The sequence below is a fragment of the Empidonax traillii genome, unplaced genomic scaffold, assembly GCF_003031625.1.
Source record: "Empidonax traillii isolate 1590-97213 ecotype Southwest subspecies unplaced genomic scaffold, ASM303162v1 scaffold48:size2401408, whole genome shotgun sequence".
In the NCBI taxonomy this organism is placed as follows: Eukaryota; Metazoa; Chordata; class Aves; order Passeriformes; family Tyrannidae; genus Empidonax; species Empidonax traillii.
Genome location: NW_020955241.1, coordinates 1,630,942 through 1,650,794, shown reverse-complemented (window position 1 = coordinate 1,650,794; position 19,853 = coordinate 1,630,942). Strand labels below are relative to the sequence as shown.

The 19,853-nt window shown below is 40.8% G+C and overlaps 1 protein-coding gene across 8 annotated transcripts in view; it reads right to left on the bottom strand.

The window, feature by feature from the left end:
- IKZF1 (IKAROS family zinc finger 1) overlaps nt 1-19,853 on the bottom strand; it is a 106,409-nt gene that overhangs the window by 33,482 nt on the left and 53,074 nt on the right. For all 8 annotated transcript variants that reach the window (XM_027878976.1, XM_027878968.1, XM_027878970.1 and 5 more), the window contains one exon: nt 13,654-13,773. In XM_027878976.1, the coding sequence (XP_027734777.1) occupies nt 13,654-13,773 (120 nt within the window). The remainder of the gene's footprint in view (nt 1-13,653; nt 13,774-19,853) is intronic.

Below are 19,853 nucleotides of genomic sequence, written 5' to 3'. Positions count from 1 at the left end.
TGCTTAACTCCCCACTTTATCCTCAGTTGCTCAGCCTCCCAGGACTAGCCTCACTTACTTCTCTGTCCCACTGGCATTGGGATGGAATTTCACTCCTTGTACTGGTACAACCCAGGACTCTTGCCCGTAAAAATCAGGCACAGAGCTGGAAATCAGTTCTCCCTTTTTCCAAAACTCCAAGCAATACAGTGAATTGCTATTCTGTACTAAAATCTAGACTAATTAGAAGTTAGGAAATCAATAATTTCCTGATTCCCCAAATGGTTTAATCATCTGCTGACAATATTTATTTTATTCCCTCATGTACGATTATCAAATCCTTCATTTATTTACATTTACCTGCTTTATATTTTTCAATCTTGTTTTTCAAGACATGAGGTTTAAAACAAAGCTGAGTAGTTTGAACTAAACCAATCCCACTGCACCCTGGAAGAACATACAAGACTTTTTTGCTGCAGCTATTAGAAAAATATATTTGTTCTTTGGTCTCCACAATACTATGTATGATTTAAATTCCACAGCATAATTGATTACATTTCATTCTGCCCTACCTCACACTTAACTTGGCTAGGACTTGTGGGGCTTAATTAATCAATTATGTATATATAGCCTTAATTAGATTGTAAACTCCTTGGGGCATGCTGTTTGTGCAGTGTCTAGAGCAACAGAGTTCCTTTTCCAGGAAACCCATGCCACAACATAAATTCAGAGAAAAACAAAACAAAACACAACACACACACACACACACACACACACACACACACACACACCAACAAAAAACCAAACAAAAAACAATAACAACAACAACAACAAAAAGAAAAAAAAAACACAATTGGGAAAAAATGACAGAAGAAAAACCCAAAGCTTAATTCAATCCCCTTCTCAGTCTTGCACCCACAGCAAGAACTAAAATGGACAGAGGACGCACAATTACAAACAACTGGAACAAGGTGTGTGCTGTGAAAACTGGTTTCAGAAATTAAGAGGGTGATCAAAACTTGGCCTCCCATGATCTATTCAGACTATCAGTGTTGCCATTTCCTGCAATCTCAGCATTTACGGAATATTTGAAAGTGTCAAGCAGGCAAAGTTTCTGTCAAACTTCCTCTCTGCTCCTACTTGTGTGCCCTGGACAGTGTAAGTGCCTTTTACTTGGAAGAATCCTTTTTAAAGCATCTTCCCAGCTTATGTTTAAAGTACTTTTCAAATATTCCTAAGAAAAAGACACTGCATTGCGTTTTAACCAAACATGATAGATTCTCAGCACAGAAACACCCAAATGTGTGCCCTAACATGCCAGTACACACTAGGAAACCTCCTTTCCCATGAACTACCAAGCTGCGACTCCTGCAAGCCAGAGAGAGCCCATCAGCACTGTTCAATCCAGGATTTATAATGCACCTAAATTTCATACTAACATCTAGACACCATAGTTGGACTAAGAGCGAGGCGAATATAAATCATGAGAAACCTTCCACATTAAAATGCGCAGCATCTCTACAGTAGTTGCTGCTTCTTATTAGCAAAGGTAAACTTTGGTATTTGTGCCGTGGCCGTGCTGCACTGTGGAGTACACCGAAGTCAGGAAAGGAAATGAAATCCTGCTAACTCTACCACTTAGAAACACATACATCCAGAAATACAGCTTGAGCTACTAGGTTGTACAGGTTGAGTCAGGTCATGGCCAGGCAGGTTTGTCAGAGGCTGCAGCAAGTGTATAAACTTGGTCTTCAGAACTGGTCAGCAGAGGTGAAAATATTGGACTAATGAATGATGTTTTATTCACTTAGAAGAGAGCAACTAAAGTCTGGTTTGTCCAACACAAAAAGACAAAATCATAATGGCTGAGTGTTTCTGAGCACATAAGACACTCTAATACCAGTATCCTACTTGAAGGCCTTTGGACTCTTGGAAGCTGTTAGACGCTAGGATTGCCTCTTGCCTCAGAGCAGTTCTAAGAGCTTTCCTTGACACCAGGACAAATGAAGAATGGCTCATCCACAGCTATAAATTCCTTTACCTCAAAGTTAGGTAAAGGAGTTGCAGCATGGAGTCCCAGAAAAGGTGATGTGAACCACAAGCTCACACCTTCAGGGTAAGGTGCTTCTCAAGTCTCTGTAGAAGAGAACGTTAAAAGTTTCATTTTCTGTTGTCATCTTTTTTACCGAATGAATGTGCAGTGACTGTTAGTAGTGCAGGATCGTGGCATGCTGCAGCAAACCTTCCCAGCAAGTCTGGTGAAATTTGCTTCCGCTGATGCAAATGTGCTATTTGCTAGAGCTGCCCATGGCTATCTGATGAACTCCCATCCTAGGCCTGAATGTGAAAACACAACCCGCAGCCCAGAATGTGAGGATCACTGTGTTCTCAGGAAGTAGGCAACTAATATAACCATTTGTGCTCTGTCTCGCTGAGGGTAAAAAAGAGGGGTGAAAAAAACCGCCATTACACAGCAAACACCAGTTTCCACACAGGAAGGCCAGGGACTGCACTGTGCTCAACTATCCTGGCCTTCATGAGGGGTTATATTTTGCACTCACCTGTAGCTCCCCACGATGTGCATAAGGAGATTTCTTGAATATCACTGTCACTTTCTGGGACAGAAGAGCAGAAGGATCCATCACTACATCTGTCAAAGTGGCACTTTTAACCATTCCTTTGTATTTCTTAGCTCAGTTAGCTACTGAAACATCTCTAAGAAATTTACTGAGTTAGGCATACGCAAACTTTTTTTCACTTTTAGCAGAAAGCTGTATCTCAAATTAGAAATACAAGATATCTGCATTTTCCAATATTTCAATATGGAATTATTTCAATACATCAGCCATCTATCCTTCTACTGTGAGGATCATATGTGCTCCCCAAAGCTTCATTATGCAATCCAGAATTTGGTATAGGACTGTAAAAGGATCTTCTGGAAAAAAACACTTCATCATTGTTTCCCCGTCTCTCCACTACAGACCTTACCTGAATAACACTGCAAGAAATTAGGTGAATAAAACATCTGAATGCAAGGAAGAACAGCACTCAAGAAGTGTGTGGGAGGGTCTTGAGAGCCCATGCACCCCTCCACTGCTGAGCTGGCAGAGGTAGGCAGGAGAGCCTCTTCAGGGCATTGCCTCAGGCAAAGAATGACAGCAGGAAGGATTGAGAGAGAGTGTGTGTTTCTCTTTCTTTACCCTATCTTCCCCTATTTTCATGAACTCCTTGGTGGTCCTTTTAGTACCACGACCCTGTCTACCTACACAGCTGCCTTGGCCCAGCAGCTTTACACAAACTACAAAAACCACGAGTACAAGCGGATCTTCCTCAGCTGCTGCCCACTTCCCAAGTGGAATTTACACTTAGGTTTCTTATAGGGATACAGACAAGTTAGCAGGAACTAAACTTTTCCTCTTTTAGATTTGAAAAAAAATATTTTTATGGTATGGGTTTATGTTGCTGAGTGCATGTCTGGTAAGTCTTAAAAAGAATGAAAAGCTCAGCTTTCAAGATAAATGCTGTTTTGCATATATGTGATGGTTTTTAGGTTTTTACATAGACATAAACATAGAGGAACTTGTTTTTGCAGGCACATAATTCTGTGTGTGCTGAGAGGCACGTATTTGTATGTACATATGTGTGTGTGTGTACATTTACACATGTAAAAGAGAGAATATGGAATAAATGGCTCCTGTTTGATGGAAAATACATTGCCATTTCAAAGGGCATATTAAAGAGAAGAAACTGATTACAAAAAGTTTTAGAAATGAAAAACATTTTGCACTGTCTCCTTAACATCAAGGGCTGTATCATATATTGTATAAATCAGTCTCACTGCGCACAAGAGCTTATTAGAAATGTTTATACTGTACAGCAAATATACAGACTCATTAATGTGCATTTACAGAATAAACAATATAAGACTTCTCTAGTCTGTTTTGCAAGGAGAAAAAGAATTCTACTTAACACCACAATAAGCCCATGGTAGGATACCAATTTTACTAGGATCTACTAGCAATGTGGTGGGAAGATTAAATAAATGTGTTACCACAACAGAGGTAATGCCTCATTACCATTATTCCTCCCTCATCTGTTTCCTGTGTTTGGCTCCAAAGCCACTGAAGTCTTTTGCTAGCACAATTATCATTTCTCATTTTTACTTCTACTTGCCATTATGTGGACAAATGGGCAGGAAGCTCAACCCCTCCCCAGAAAAGCCTAGTTCCCATTTGACTTCTAGATAAATTATTGTAGGTCCACACCTGCAGAAGACGAAGCCCCAGTGACCAGGCTGGCCATCAGGACTTCTCCAGCTCTCCTCCAGCATCCAGCCACTGGAGGTATCAGTTACAAAATTAGGAGGAAAAAGGACAGACAATGACTCAGAAAGTAAGGTGCCATGTCAGTGCAGAAGGGATGTTCCTCACCTCTTATGGTTTCAGCCTAGGAAAACAGGAGGATTGCTATGCTTTGGAAAGCCAGAGACATTCACAGCCTGAATTGTGAATAACAGCCAGCTGGGGGGCAGGGCACAGATGAATCATGGACAATTTGACGCTTCACTCACATAGGTGTCACTTAGGTGTTTTCCCTTTGCAAACCTGGGCACAAAACCCAAGCAGTGGGTCCCAGTCCATCCCACAATAAGGCAAATAAATTTTTATAGTGAATTCTATAGATGCGTGTGTTGTTTTCTCCTGAAAATAAATTCTCTCATGGAAAGAACTGAAAGTATGTATCTGAAACGTAGGCTGAGCAAGAGGGAGCAGGAACAGCAGTGCTCCTCAGCTGGCAGTCGCCATTTCAGTGCTAATGAAACCATCCCGCTTCAACACCAACCACTGCCACCACTTCCGAGCATTGCAACACATATTCACAGCAGGAAAAAACAGGCTCAGTAACTCAGTCCATATAATGCTGAGGTGCACAGTACTGTGAACGAGAAGAGACAGATCTCCCTCCAAAAATCCCTCAAGCCACCATTAAAAATCAGAACAGAAAGCTCTTAGCTTAGACAAAAAAACTCAAAAACCATCAAAGATTTGGGAAGTTCAAATCCATAGTGGGGATGTTGGCTGATCACAGCTTCTTACAAATACAGGATGCTTTTAAATGATGAAATATGGAGAATTAATATTTCCTCTTCTATTAATTGCAACACAAGCTGAAAGTATCACCAACTTTAGTTTAAATCCACCTTTCCATTGCATTAAACATTTATGTTACATTACTTAATCAGCAGGGAGCGCAAAATCATATGCAGATACTCTCTATTATATGAAGTAATTAGCAATTCTTTCTAAAGCTCTCAATTATTATTTTTTTTTAAAAGAGGGGTCAGGGAACAAGTGAGTTCTTACATCATTCCATAAAATAATCTAGAAGTTACTCTGGTAAGAGCCACTTCCTCAGAAGTAGCATTTCCAGGGTGAAAAAAAAAAATGGCTCATGTGAAAGTTCTCCTTACTCTTGAGTTTCTTCTCTTCCCCCCCCTCTCCCCCTTTAAACACTGAAATGTGGCTTGGAAGAGTGGAAGTTAATTGATGATGTTATATTTCTCCACTTTTGTTACATTTATTACACTTTTGGGAGAGGAGAAACAAGGGAAATGGAATGTGAACACTAAACAGCAAAGCATGTGCCTTAACTTTTCTTTTTGGATCAGGCCCATTTCGGTTGGAAATTAAGAGTAATTTTGTGCTTGCTCTGTCATTTTTTTTTTTTTTCTGCAATTCTTCATCTAATTTTTAGACATGGATTTTGGCATGCTTGGATTGAAACCTCACATCAAAGGAGTAGGAGTTACTCACTTCCAAAATTCCCATTTTGCGCCTGTGATGTTACCATAGCTGATGGTGAAATGATAGATTAGATACCTTCCCAGGATCTCTTTTTATGCACGTAAACTTAGACACCTAAATGCTTTTGAGCAATATGACCCTAAACTGCAACGGATACAAGAACTAGGCATTATTCCTAACTTCAAAATGTATAAAAAACAAAGAAAGGGAAGCACGCACCAAAGAGGGTCTTTTGGAAAACAAATTCCTTTACTAGGACTTATGTTCCCTGCACATGCACTTTGTAATACAGAATTCACTTCCTGGGGAAGGAGGGAGGGAGGGAGAGAGGGAGGGAGCAGAATGCCTCACATTGCAGGCTGCAGGTCTAGCCTGCTTTTAGGCTGCTGCTCTGCTCACTTGCTTGTTCAGGAAGGCAGCTGGATGACGCATGACAGTTTCGAATAAGCTGTCTGTGGAAGCCAAAATCCTGGGATGCTACCTGATCCACCTTCACGAGTTAACAGCTTGCTGTGGTCACACATGTTCACCACAAATGACATGCTGAGAGTGAGCCTGCAGTGGCTGCTATAGTGTACCTATGTACTACATGTGGGGAAGAGCTTTCTCCTGAGAGACTATCCTCTGAGGCTTCAAGAAACCTCACACAGTGAGCTCAATGAAAAAGGTTTGGGGATAAATCTCTGTCCTGCTGTAATGCATGGTGTTTGCTCCTGGCTTTAGGATTATAGCTCCAAAAAGGAGTTCTTCCATCCTCTCTGTCATAAGGGGCTTATTCTACACTGGGGAAAGCTGTGGTGGCATGGCCATGCTGTAAATCCTTCCTTGCAAATCTCAAATGTGGGGGATGCAGCCACAGTGACACTGTGTTTGCACATTTCACTGTGGGACAAAGCCTGGGAAGTTCATACCTGAGGGGAGAGCATTGCTGCAGGTCCTCTGCAGTCAGAAATCATCTCCTTCCAGGAGGCACCATAATAGGAGTCGAAATCACAGACATGTGAGGAATGGCTGAACAAAACCAAAAGTGCAGCTTGTTCTGAAATGGCACCTCTTTGGAGGCAGGTGGTCCCTACACTGTGCCTGAGTCCAGCAGTTAAGTTTTCACTGAGGGTGCAGTTCTGAAGAGCAATTTTCGGGAATGAGAACTTGCTCAAGCAAAAAAGCAAGCCTACAACAAAGAATAACCAAGAATTAACACAGAATAGTGGGATGGCTGGTGTTGGGAGGCCAATCCAACCTTTTGATACAGTCATTCCTTTAAAATAACCTGTGGTCTAGCAAGCTGCACTTACAGAGGTCTTCCCCAGCTTAAAATATGCCCACCTTCCAGCCAGAGCCTGGTATTTCTGAGTTGTGCTGCAGCCACTGCTCAGATCCTGCTAGATAATTTTAACTCCCGAGCTAGAATGGGGCTTATCTCTGAGGCACATCTCTTCTGCTCAGATAAAGAGAACTTCCTCTCACTGCAGATTAGATCTGCAGGCTCAGTCTCAGTACCTAAAGCCACACAGCTAAACACACTGCATTTCTCCATTTCAAACAGTGCTTGCCACTCTCTCAACACTGAAGAAACAAAACTTGCACAGTTCCCAGGCTTTCCCTGACTTTTACACTGATGTTCCCCCTTCTGAAAACACAGCAGTACCCAGGAAGCGCTCATGAAATTGGCTGCAGCTCCACAAGCTACACAGCTCTGGAGAAAAAAGGGAAAAAAACTCCACAGCTTCACCAACTACTGCAACATCATGTTGCCACACAGTGGCAACACAGATCATACTACTGCCAAATTGGCCAGGAGTAAAAAGAATCCTCATGAACTAAACAGAAATCACTGAAAACATGCAACTCTTCTTAGGATCAATTCTGTCCTCAAGGATTCGATTTTGTCATTGCTGTAGTTGCATCAAAGGACAATTTTTTATGTGCCTGCTTACACAGTGGCTCTGCCCTGGCTTTGAATGGGCTGAGCGAACTGCACTAATACAGGACAGCCTTCGCTGGGGCTGGGGTGGCTCTGTTTTTCAGGCTGGCTCACTCTCCCTTCCAGAAACTACTTCCAAGTTTGTTTTGAAAATGTTCACCTTTCATTACTTGAAGCAAGCATTTTTAAATTTGATAAAGGAATCCAGCTTCACTAAGCAGGCTGGTTTCCACTCACCTTGTGAAAATTTGTGCACATTTTTCTAAGTCCCAAGTCATTACATAGATCAGAACTTGTCTCTGGCTCAACAGTACATTCTCAGTGGAATACCTGGGTCTTCTGCACCTCACTCAAGCTCACTGTTTTACACTATGCACATGCAAAACACACCTTTGAAAGCTCATATATAATATATATCCCATGCAGCATATGCAAGGGCATTATTGAAATTTGTCACGTCTTTTCCTACTAAACCACCCTCATCTTCCTCTATACAAATCCTCAGATGAGTTTTGCAGACAAAATGAAAATATTCCTGACAAAAATATCTCCTCCATTACTGTTAAAATCATGTAAGTCATACTGGCAGGCTCTCAGAGCATGCAGTACCAGTCTACACTGGAAAATGTTATTTTGGGGTTAGAAATAGGGGCTTCAGACCAAACAAGAGGGGAGATTCCCAACTTCCCTATTTTTAAAAGTTCCTAAAATATTTTAGCTACAAGTTTTTCAATTCCTTCAGAAGCCTCCTCAGTTGGACTTTCAAGCCCTGTTTCACTGAGAAGGGTTAAAGACAATTCTTAAAGTCATTAGGGCTACATCAGGTGAGACAGCATTTATCAGCAATTATTTACAAAGGCTCATCAGCTTCTACACACTTTCATACCTTTAAGCAGCAGAGATGTTCACCTGAAACCTGAGCAAATAAAACATATCACACAGCCCTCCAGGTTACTTTAGCTCTCTGAATTTAGTTCTCTGAACGTCCACAGGCACACATGCCACATGTGCATTTTATTATTCACACACAATACACTTCCTACATAGCTACTGGATTCCCACAGGAGAAGGTGCAAAGACACTTTGCTCTGGCAGTTTTTTTTCCTCAACCCCTTTCCCTGCCTAACAGAATTACCGGGCATCAGTGAGCTGGACCTGTCTAAACCACAGGACTGATTTTGCAAGCTGGGGTGTGGGCACTTCTCCTTTTGTCTTTTCTCCCTTTTCCCCTCTGTCTGCAGCCTTTCCACACTTTTACTCTGTCTCCACCCAGCTGTGTGTGAGTTGCAGCAGATTTATGTAATGGCAAGCTGTTGTGGTTGCCTAGTGGCCCCTCAGCAAAGCTTGTGTCCGTGCTCTCAGATGACTGAGCTCCTTTTAAGGAAATAAAGCACCGAAGCTGTTCAGAATGGGGACACTTTCCTGCACTAGTAACTAGCTACTCAGGTTACCACCCCTGAATGCCCACGGCTGGGAGGGAAGATCCCTGGGTTGAAGACAATGCTGGGGTCCAAGTGCTGGCAGGCACCAAGGCCTGCAGTTATAAAGGCTTCTGCTTCAAAAACTGGATTGTGGGAGGGAGGTAACATCAGCCCTTGATATTTCCCCTGGAAGAGAAAAATGTCAAAAAAGTGCTTTCCTTTTACTATCTCCTCCCATACTGATATCCTTTATTTTAAACAAATAGAATTTATAATTTCATATAAATCTCGTCTGTTTACTACTGATGTCCAAGTTCACCTTGACTTGTTACTTTGGACGTTCTCTGTCAGTTGTACAAGTTTCAATCTAATTTTGTGAGATTACTTCTTCCCACCTCTTAAAAAGAAGATGATCTGTAGACATTGTATATTCCAGGTCCAGACAGTAATCTGTGATGATGGTGGTAACCCTTGACTTCTGTCTTGGAAGTTTATGGTCATCTGCAGCCTCAGACAGCTGTCTGTGCAGAAGCAGCGAGCCCACAGCCTCTTTCTGAGGACAGTAACACCATGAGATGGATTTTTGTCTTTTACCCAGTGATGGCCAGCTCTGGCATCGACAGTTATGGATAGAGAAGGTACTGCCTACCTCTCTAGCCAAATGCCACCACTGCAGCAAATGGCCCTTTCTCCATTAAGTAGGGTCCAATCTACAGCCCACTGAATCATTAATTTCCCACACATGGCTTGAATCAGGATACAGTCTGAGAGCACAAAGAGCCCTAAATTTCAACTGTCTACCACATAGAGGATGTTCAGCACTGATCATCCACAAAAGGTGCACACAATGTTTAACCTGAAACTTCAACGGAGACAGTAAGAATCATCAGGTAATATTTCAAATAGGTTAGCATGGGAAATAGAGCTGTCTGAAATAGGCTACAAAGCACTAATTCCTAATGGAATGGAGTTTCAGTGGGAAGTGTTTTTCTAAAAAATTCAGGCCAAAATTTTGAAAAGTCATTTAGGAGAGATGGTAAAACAGAGCCTCTAGTGCCTTAAAGAGCTGTGAAAATCAGCTTTGCTGAAAACATTCCCTGTGTTTTCTACAGAAACTAAATGTAGAACAGATGGGTGAGAAGAATAAAAAGAAGATAATAAAAAAAAATTATAGGTGCCAGATCAGCCTGAGAAGTAAATCTGGGGTGGAGAATAAGACCAAGAAGGAAGAATATCTAGTGGACAGAGCAGCAAAATTTGAGCTTGCAGAAGGAAGCTGCTCAACACATAGTGGGGATTACAACATTAAAATCATAACAAGCTCATCAAGGAAATGAGCAGTGATCAGAACAAGTCTTTCAATGTGTTTCTGCTTTGCTGTGATATTTGAGGTTATTACTAGAAATAGTTGATGCCTTTACTTCCTTAAATTACCTTCTCATACTTGATGATCATTTTTGCACTGATAAGAAGCTACCCATGTCTTGAGTGTCCCCCCTGTCTGGGGACACAAGTCAAAACATACATTTCATGAACCTCTAGATACCTCTCTCCAGTCATTTTAAGTGAGAACTCAAAAACTGAAGGCACCCAATAAAATCTGGCAAGTGAATGGAGGACTTCAACATCATTCTTAGAGCAGGAAAGATATTTCAAACAATTCTCTATCAGCTCTATAGTACCACATTTAAGTCTCATTAGAGGTTTGGAAGAAGCATGAAAGGAGATTTTTCAAAACACACAGAGGAGATAAGGCCTACATTTCTTTACTAAAAATATCGTATTTCCCCTAATCTTTGGCTTTTAAAATGCTAAATTGATGAAAAAGGTAGTTAAATTTTTGATTCCAGGGTTAAAGATTTCATGAAGTGTTACTATTAATCTGAGTAAGCAAATGGTCATTTGAACATTTCTACCTCACAGGTTGTTAAAAATTAACAACAGATTTCTCACCTAATTTTAGCAGGACAAGGTAAATACTTACTCTTCATTTAATAAACCTTCAATTCCCATTGTTACCTCTATAGTACTACATATACAAAAAAGTCCTTCAGAATGTAGAGTCTCTCCTCCGTAAATATCTGACTCAAATTCCTTGGTTCATGCCATATGGACAGTTAATCTCTCAGGGTCTTACAGATTAAGTGAGATGCACTGAAAATCCTAGGTTAAAATACAACAAAATTCACTGGGAATTCCCTTTTGATGAAGGAAACAGATGGGACATTAGGAAAGTCATATAGAGAAAAACTGTTGCCTGGCCAGTCAGTTATCACAGGCCACTGTCTATCTCCCACCCACAAGATATACATCTATAATGTCAGTGGGTCTTTACAATAGTCTCCCATCTATCTTTCATTCTTCAAATGACTTTTTCAGCTCATCTTCTTCTATCTAAGTTTGTTGATAAATAGAGGTGAGAAACAAGCCTGTCTACTCTGCCATGCCACTACCTACATAGAAAGACAGTCCCCTTCATCCCTAATACAGCTATGGGATCATACAGGCCAAACACTACTCCTAAGGCATAGGTTTATTCCTAAGGGATTTTCTTTTGATGAAGACCCAGAATGTGCACAGCAATCCCATGGCTCCTGATATGATTGGGGTATGTGTTCAGATTGTCTTTGTAAAACAGAAGAATTAGTTTTTTCAGTAGACTCTTTTCAGAAAGTTAGTTTAGGGCTAGAAAAAAGGAGCAGTAGAAGTAAAGATTGTATGCAGCTTTACAGAAAAGACAAACATCGCAAGCAATGGAGCTGATACACACAGATCATCCATAAAACAGAGTATTATGTCTGTTGACTATGTTCAACAAGACATCACTACAAGATGTAACCCTTCTAAACAAAAGACTTAAGGGATAGAGAAAGCGGTTGTAGAAAAATGTTGAAGTTAGGACATGGAAAATCTAATTTACTGCTGAGTAATGAGAACAACAGATAGAACTTATCATATTTAGGATACCAAAATTATTACAGTAACTCCTAATATGTATTTCTATTGCTATATGATTGAATGCTATGCTATATGGCATCATCAGCAAAGTTTGATATTTGTGAAGTAAAGAAAATTTAACGCAATCAAAAATCCTGTTTGTTTGGGTTTGAACAAAGCACTTAAAAATATTTTTTAAATTAAGGCTTAAATATTTTGTTGGGTTTAGGTACTGTGGGAGAAAGGAGACTTAACTCTTTTTATTGAGTTGATACACAAGCAGTTAAGGCAAGATTTTGTCCAAAGATCTTCGGACTGAAAAACAAAGCAGTGGGTAAGCGATCATATTATTAATAAGCATCTTTAAAAATTAATTTGTTCATAAGGTATGCCAATATACATGTAGGAGCTGACCTTTGTGCTCAAATTTTTGGTAAGAGTAGATCAAGTGGTAAATAAAGTGATGATGCACTCTCTAGTAGCCACTGCTGAAGTTTGGGAGTAGGTTCTATTCCCAATACTGACACCATCCTGCTGTATTACCTTCAGTTGGTTATTTTGCTTTCTGTGCCTCCCTTCTCACCTAATATCCTTTACTGGACTGCCTCAAACAATAAACACTTAAAGGCAATTGCAGTCTTTCTATAAAAAGTCTTCCACTCTGATCCTCATTCTTAAAATAGGAATGTAAAAATTATGAGCAATACTTTTATTTGTGGGCAAACTAATGCATTTTGATAGTCACTCCTTTCCAGAAATATTTATATCACATAGGGCATTGATCACAGCATTCTGGGAGTCAGTGTGCTTCCTCCCCCCCCCCCCCCCCCCCCCCCGCTTTTTCTTACCCCTTCCCCCACTAATAAACAGGCACGGTGCTCAAGTAATATCATTTAGTCTTTTTCAATGCACTACATGTGAGTGGATTCATGCATTAGTCATTGCTAGTCCTTGGTGTGCAGTCTGGGATCACTAAGAAGAATCAGCATTTTGCACAATCATCTGTGGACAATAATTTATTTTAACCCAACAGATTTTATCCATTGTGGATTTTTACCTAGCAGAACAAAATTCAAATGCTTTCTAAAGTTCTGCCAGGCAAAAAAAAAATCAAGGATAAATCAAGATTCAATATTGGAATCTGAAACATATGAATACTATGTGTATTCTAATGTGGCATTTCTGGAGAAATCTGCATAGCAGATAACATTCAAGATAACATTCAAATTAAAAATAATAATGAAAATATCTGAGAGTTTAGTGAATTTTTATCAAATCTGAGTTCAATAATTCTGACCTGGAATCACATATTTAATCCATTTTCTAGGCAAAATGGAATATCTTTCCTGGAGAGAATTTTATACAACCAGTCATGCTTTAGAAAGAAGATAAATAGTAGGATCCTTGTAACTTCTCTGTGGATGAAAATGCCTTTTCCAAAGAAAAGGTTGCACAAAATACACGAAGCACCTTAGCAAGACAAAAAGGCACAGGATCTCCCTGTATACCAGCTTGTTATACAGTACTTTAACATTATCTACTATATTATCTACTCGTATTTCTTATCAGAGTGGACTTGTCATCTTACCCAAGATCCTGTCACTCTTAGAACTTTGTTGTCCTCCAGTACTAGTTGAAAGGTCCTCTGGCACAGGCATAGGTTCATCTGGATCATCTGGGACATCACTAATCGGAGGACTTTCCTTTCCTAGTAGTGAAGAAAGTAACATCAGTCAGTCATCAGAGTAGCCTCATTTTCAAATATTACCATAAGAGGAACTACAAACCAAATAAAACTTAACAAAACCCCTAAACACTATCTAAAGCATGATATTCTCAGGACCAAAACCTACTCTCCTGCAGGGAAAACTTCTTATGAGTACAGGGGAATTATATTTGTGAAAAGAACGCATGCCAATATCTCTTCCAAATTTACTGAAGGCTGGATACACAGTCATCAGCCTTACCATTCTGGATATTTGTAAGACATAGGTATGTTCTCTAGCTGCTACACTCAGAAGATACAGTTTAGCCAACGCAGACTGACAGATTGAAAAGGTTATCAAATGGACATCCTTTGTAAAAAATTTTCTTTATTCCACAAGTACTCCTTGAAAGCACACCCAGATTTGCTTCAAAGACATAGTGAAGTCTAACCTACAAGTATTCTGGGGTTCCAAAAGAATTACCCAAAAAGTAAAATTTTATCTTCAACTAAAAATTCAACTAAACTTCAGCAAGCTTCACCAACGCCCACAGATCAAGCTTTGGCTGGTCCTTGTGATTAAAAGCAATGAAGTGCCTATAATTCCCAGGACTTCTTAAAACATGGAAAGAGTTCATTCAACACATGACTTCAAGGGTTTTATTGTCTTTTATTTACAAAGAGGAAACAAATGCCAATATCTTGTGTACATAAGGTTTTGCAAAGGAAAACAGTTTGATGCTTTAATGTATTATAAGTATTGTGGAACTGTTTTAGTGCTGAATGCAATACAGTAAGAAAAAGAACTCTCTTGCTAAGTACTGCACTTCCAGAAATGGTGATGTTTCTTGGTTCAGCTCTCAGTACCAGCACACGTCCTGCCCACAGTAATATCCCTGTCTTGCAGAGCTTCTTTTAAAATTACTTCACATATCTCTAACAAAAGCATCCCTTGGAAACAATTACCAAAAGAATTATCTAAGTGATAATTATCTAAGTGATTAGTTTCATTGACTATTACTAAAAGGTTGGTCTTTGCATTAATAGCAAAGAATAGAACAGGTCCAGAGCAGGATTTGAACCCAATAATGTTCACATAAGACCCTTGTCTCCAAAATGGAGATGTTACCAAATTACATTGATGCAATCTGTTAGACATCCCGTGGCAATCGGCACACCAGCAAGGGCAGTAATTTCATGACACAAAGCCCTAACAAATTAGTGGTTTTTCTCCTAATGAGAATTCCCTCATAAAAACACAAACATTTATTAAACCTGAAGACACTTATCAGAAAAGGAAAAACTAAAGCAAATATAGCTTACTTAAGTGGCAGCAGTTTAGTGATGCCAGTTATGGACTAGATCTGAATGAAGTAAATGGTTTCCTCCCAGCTGGATGGAGCAAAGCATTGTGCTTTCTGATCTATACTGATCACAATGGTGGGAAACGACAGTCGTCTTCCAAATGAGCTGTTTTGGCTTGTTTGCACAAATCTATGTTTAAATGAATGAAATGAGTATTTGACTGCACTTCTTAATGACACACATATCAAACTGTGGAATAATCTCTGAGCGGGAGTGTTGAGAGTGGCATCAGGTGAACCATCTAAAACTGCAGCCAGAAGGACTCAAGGGTAATGAAGAAACAGTACTGCACTGGCAGAAGGACTTACTAGAGGATTTCATAAGGTCCCCTCATATCCAGTTTCTGTGGGGTATTCTTAAATGGGCAAAATCCCACCCACTGGATGCAAGTGCAAGAGCAAAGGTGGGTTACATAAATGGGAAAGAGGGAATATGACTGTTACAGCAAAGGAAAGTAAAAACAGGAAGTAAGTTCTTTAAAACATTTTTTGCCATTTACCATTTAGCTCCTTACTTAGCTATTTCTGTAGTTTTCTGGGATGTAAGGAACTTTATAGAACTGCCAGCAACTTTCCAACACAAGTCCCATCCTGCCAAGTTGAGGTATCTATTACAGATTGGATGGATGGGAGGAAAACCAGCTGAAACTTTTCAGTTTGTTCAACACATTTTCCAACACACAGCAAAAAAAATCCCCACATTTAATTGGAGGGCGACCGGCAGCCTGGCAACTCTCTTCACACTACCTGTGGTTTCAGGAAATTTGTTAAAAAGCAACAGTAACCAAAACCCACCTGCATCTTCCAAGGACCAAACTGTGCTCCCAGTTAACAGCAACGGAAGTTGGTGCTTTGACTTAGTCTAGATTGAGAACATTTACCCTAAAAACCTGAAGAGTTTTTTTTTGCTACAAACCAATATAAACTCATAATATCAGACCTATGAGATAACAATAGAGAGCAAATAAAATCTTTCTTAGTGTGTCATTAGGAGTTCTACAATATGCAGGTGTAGTGGGTTTCTGTGGCTGGGTTTTGGTAGTGGGGGTGGGGTAGGGGCTATAGGGGTGGCTTCTGTTAGAAGCTGCTAGAAGCTTTCCCCGTCCCGTGAAGCCACTGCCAGCCGGCTCCAGGATGGACTTCCTGCCACTGGCCACGGCCAATCAGGAGTAACAGTAATGCCTCTGTGATAACATATTTAAGAACAAAAGATTGTGGCACAAAATTCCAGCCAGGGAAGAGCAGAGTGAGAACATGGGGACAACAATGCAGACACCAAGGTCAGTGCAGAAGGAGGGGCAGGAGGTGCTCCAGGTGCCAGAGCTGAGGCCCTGCAGCCCGTGGTGCAGACCATGGTGGGACAGCTGTGCCCCTGCAGCCCATGGAGGGACCATCGGCGTGCAGAGACTCACCTGCAGCCCATGGAGGAGCCCATGCTGGAGCAGGTGGGTGCATGAAGGAGGCTGTGACCCCGTGGGAGGTCCAAGATGGAGCAGGGTCCTGCCTGAGACCTGCAGCCTATGGAGAGGGAAGCCCATGCTGGAGCGGGTTTTTCCTGGGTAGGACTTATGGCCCTGTGGGGGACCCATGCCAGTACAGGTCATTCCTGAAGGACTGCACTCCATGGAGGAGTGACCCACGGGACAGCAGTTTGTGAAGAACTGCTGCCCGAGGGATGGACTCACGCTGGAGAGGTCCATCAAGGACTGTCTCCTGTGGGAGGGACCCCATGGGAGCAGGGGAAGGACTCCTCTTCCTGAGCAGCAGCAGAAACAACAACTGACCATAACCCCCATTTCCCATCCCCATGCACCACTGGCGGGGACGAGGGAGAAGGTGTTTTTAGGACTGTTTTATTTCTCACTCTTTGGGTCTTATCCTGTCAGTAATAAATATAAGTAACCTGTTAGCAGACAAGTACTTTTGCAGTGGTGAACTCTTTGGTTCACTAAACACGTATCAGTCTTCTACTTGTAAAATTAATAGATATTTGCCCAGGTGGCATGAATCAGACTAGTCTCATGGACTTGGTGAGGCAGGAGCTGGAGATTGGGTATGCTTCCCTCTTTGCAGGAGACTGCAGTTAAGAAAACTCAGTAAACTTGACTTTAATGACCCATTTAATATAATTTGATTTCTTGTTACACATGATTGAGAAATCCCTACACGCAAAAAGACAGGGTAAAAATAGTGAATTTAAAATAGATCCATTTATTGTATCTTGGATTCTAGAGCATCATATTTGCATTTCATGCCTTAACTACATCTAAATCATTACACTATGGTAAGTTTACTACTGCATGGCAATCTTACAGATATGCAATCTCACTAACATTCTTTTGCCAATGAATATAGAATTGCAAAGGGGGTGGGACAAAGGATGGAATGCTTTCCCATTTAATTTCCAACAGGCATGCCCAGAACAATAACAGATCGAAGGAAAAGGAGCTCAAAAACCCTCAGCACCTAGTGGCCAGTCCTGGGGAGAACTACGAAATAGAGTGAAGTAAAGTATAAACAATGTAATCTGATCTTGGAAGGAGAGGGTGTTTTTTGGTTTTGGGGTTTTCGTTTTTGTTTTTGTTCAATTACTTATTCGAAAGAGCCACCTTATCTATAGAGTTGAATTTCTGTTTCTGGCACTGCCACTGACTTGTGGTGCTCTTGGTTTCTACAAAAATAGGGAAAACTTGAATTGTAGTCTGTATCAAACATTCCTTCAATTCAGCCTGCATCTCTGAAAGATGGTCTCATATTTCCAAACACTGCCATTTCTGTGTGAAAATAGCCAGAGTAGAGCCTATTCCTAACAATAGTGTCTGGTAAGACACTCAACTTCTCTCTATTTGAGTTTCCTCATCTCTGCCCTAGAAATAAAATTGAAGGCATAAGGATGAAAGGAAGGGAAAAAAGCGTCCAGCCCAGTAAGGTTTTAGCATCCTCTATTTCTGTCAAAAGTCCATAGCCCACTGTTCCTTTAACACGTCCATCCAGTTCTGAGAGCAATTTGGTTCATACCAGGATGGTGCTGGTGGTGCTACAACTGTTGAGAAAAAAGCCAGGGCAGATTTCCTACAGAAATCCCTATCCTGTCACAAACTAACATTGGGTGTACTTAATACCAAAGGTTTTTTCTTATGGAAACACTAGAATCACTGGAGAAATCATGCAAGAAAAGCAACATAGAATTTTTATGGATGAGAGTCACAACCCAGTTCACATCTCTTTTTCACTGGCAGAAATTTAAATTTCCAGTGATGAGAAGAGAGTCACTGCAATGGGAGCCAGGCTCTCAGGTGGCAGACACCAGCCCAGGATACACTCACTTCCACCTTTCCAGGACCTATCAAGAACATCAAATGCAAACCTCTTCTTCCTGCTTTTGCAGAGCCCAGCACAGCCTGTTCTGTGGTAGGGGATCTTTTAATGTTAGATGTGGAAACAGTTCTACCACTTTTTCACCATCCTTAACTGTTAAGCACTACTAGAACAGAGAAAAAAAGAAAAGGCAGGAAAAATACTGCTTGTTAAGTGAGATATTATCTGTGTTTTCTGACTCTCGTGTATGGGTGCCGGATACCGTTTGGTTAAATGTATGTCAGTTCTCTCCTCATTTCAGAACTGCAACTGCTTGCCTCATGAAATATCGCTTTCAGGAGAAAAATAAAAAGTGTGAACTCTGTGTTAGTCACACAGTATTTCAGTTCCTCTAGGAGTCAGCCATGCCTGGATTCCCAGAGGCGGGAATGCCAGTGTGCACACTGGGTTTGGCTCGCTCACACTCCTTTTATTCCGTCTTGGCCCAGCAGTCCCCTGCCACACCTGAGGCAGCTGCAGCTGCATAAAGCACATGGCTGCAAGACAGCGCTGTTGAGCTGAGGAGACTGTTTCTGGAGAATTGATTAATTTCTGTGCTAGTGAACCAAGTCACCTAATTCCATGGACCCAGAGAGTAAGTTACACCTGACAAGCATTACTCACAGAACAGGAGAAATAAATAAAAGTGTTTTAAAGCTGGCAAGAGAAAAAATCTCACACTCCTGAAACTGTGCAATTGTTTGACTGGTTGCCTTGTCATGCAAGGAAGCCTCCCAGAAGCATGTAAAACCCCAGAAGAAGACAAGGGTGAAAACTCCTTTCTGGATTCACCAGCCTATGAGAAAGAAGTAGAAAACATCCCTGTAGCTTCACATCCTCCACTTTTGAGGTCTAATAAGAGCTTACAAGGAGCCAGTATCTGTGGAACCTCATCTGACAAGCACTAAACAGTGTTTTTAGTGAGTGAACTCACTAAAAAGCTGAGTTCACAGACTAGTCATATCATAAATGAAAGTAAATTAGCAAGTTCTTTCTTTGGCCAGTTGCTCACAAATCCATCTAAGGACCTAATACAACTCACTGCCTCTGCTCACAGAAAGTGCCAGATGTTCAGTGGCAGAAATGGCAGGAAGAGTTCAAAGCTGACTTTTTTTCCCCTTTAATCTGTTTGTGTACGTCTACCTCTTGTCAGAGGTAACTTTCTTTTTCAAGAAAATCCTCTCTCACCACAGAATAGTACTGTTGCAGGATATGCTAGAAAAGCTACAAGGCTCAGCAAAGTACTACAGTGGTTCAAATTGTGGAAAACTTTGAGAGCTACAAATTATATACACAGATACTCATCTATTATGCATATATTTATATACACACAATCATTCAAAATGGCAAAGTTTCTTGCAA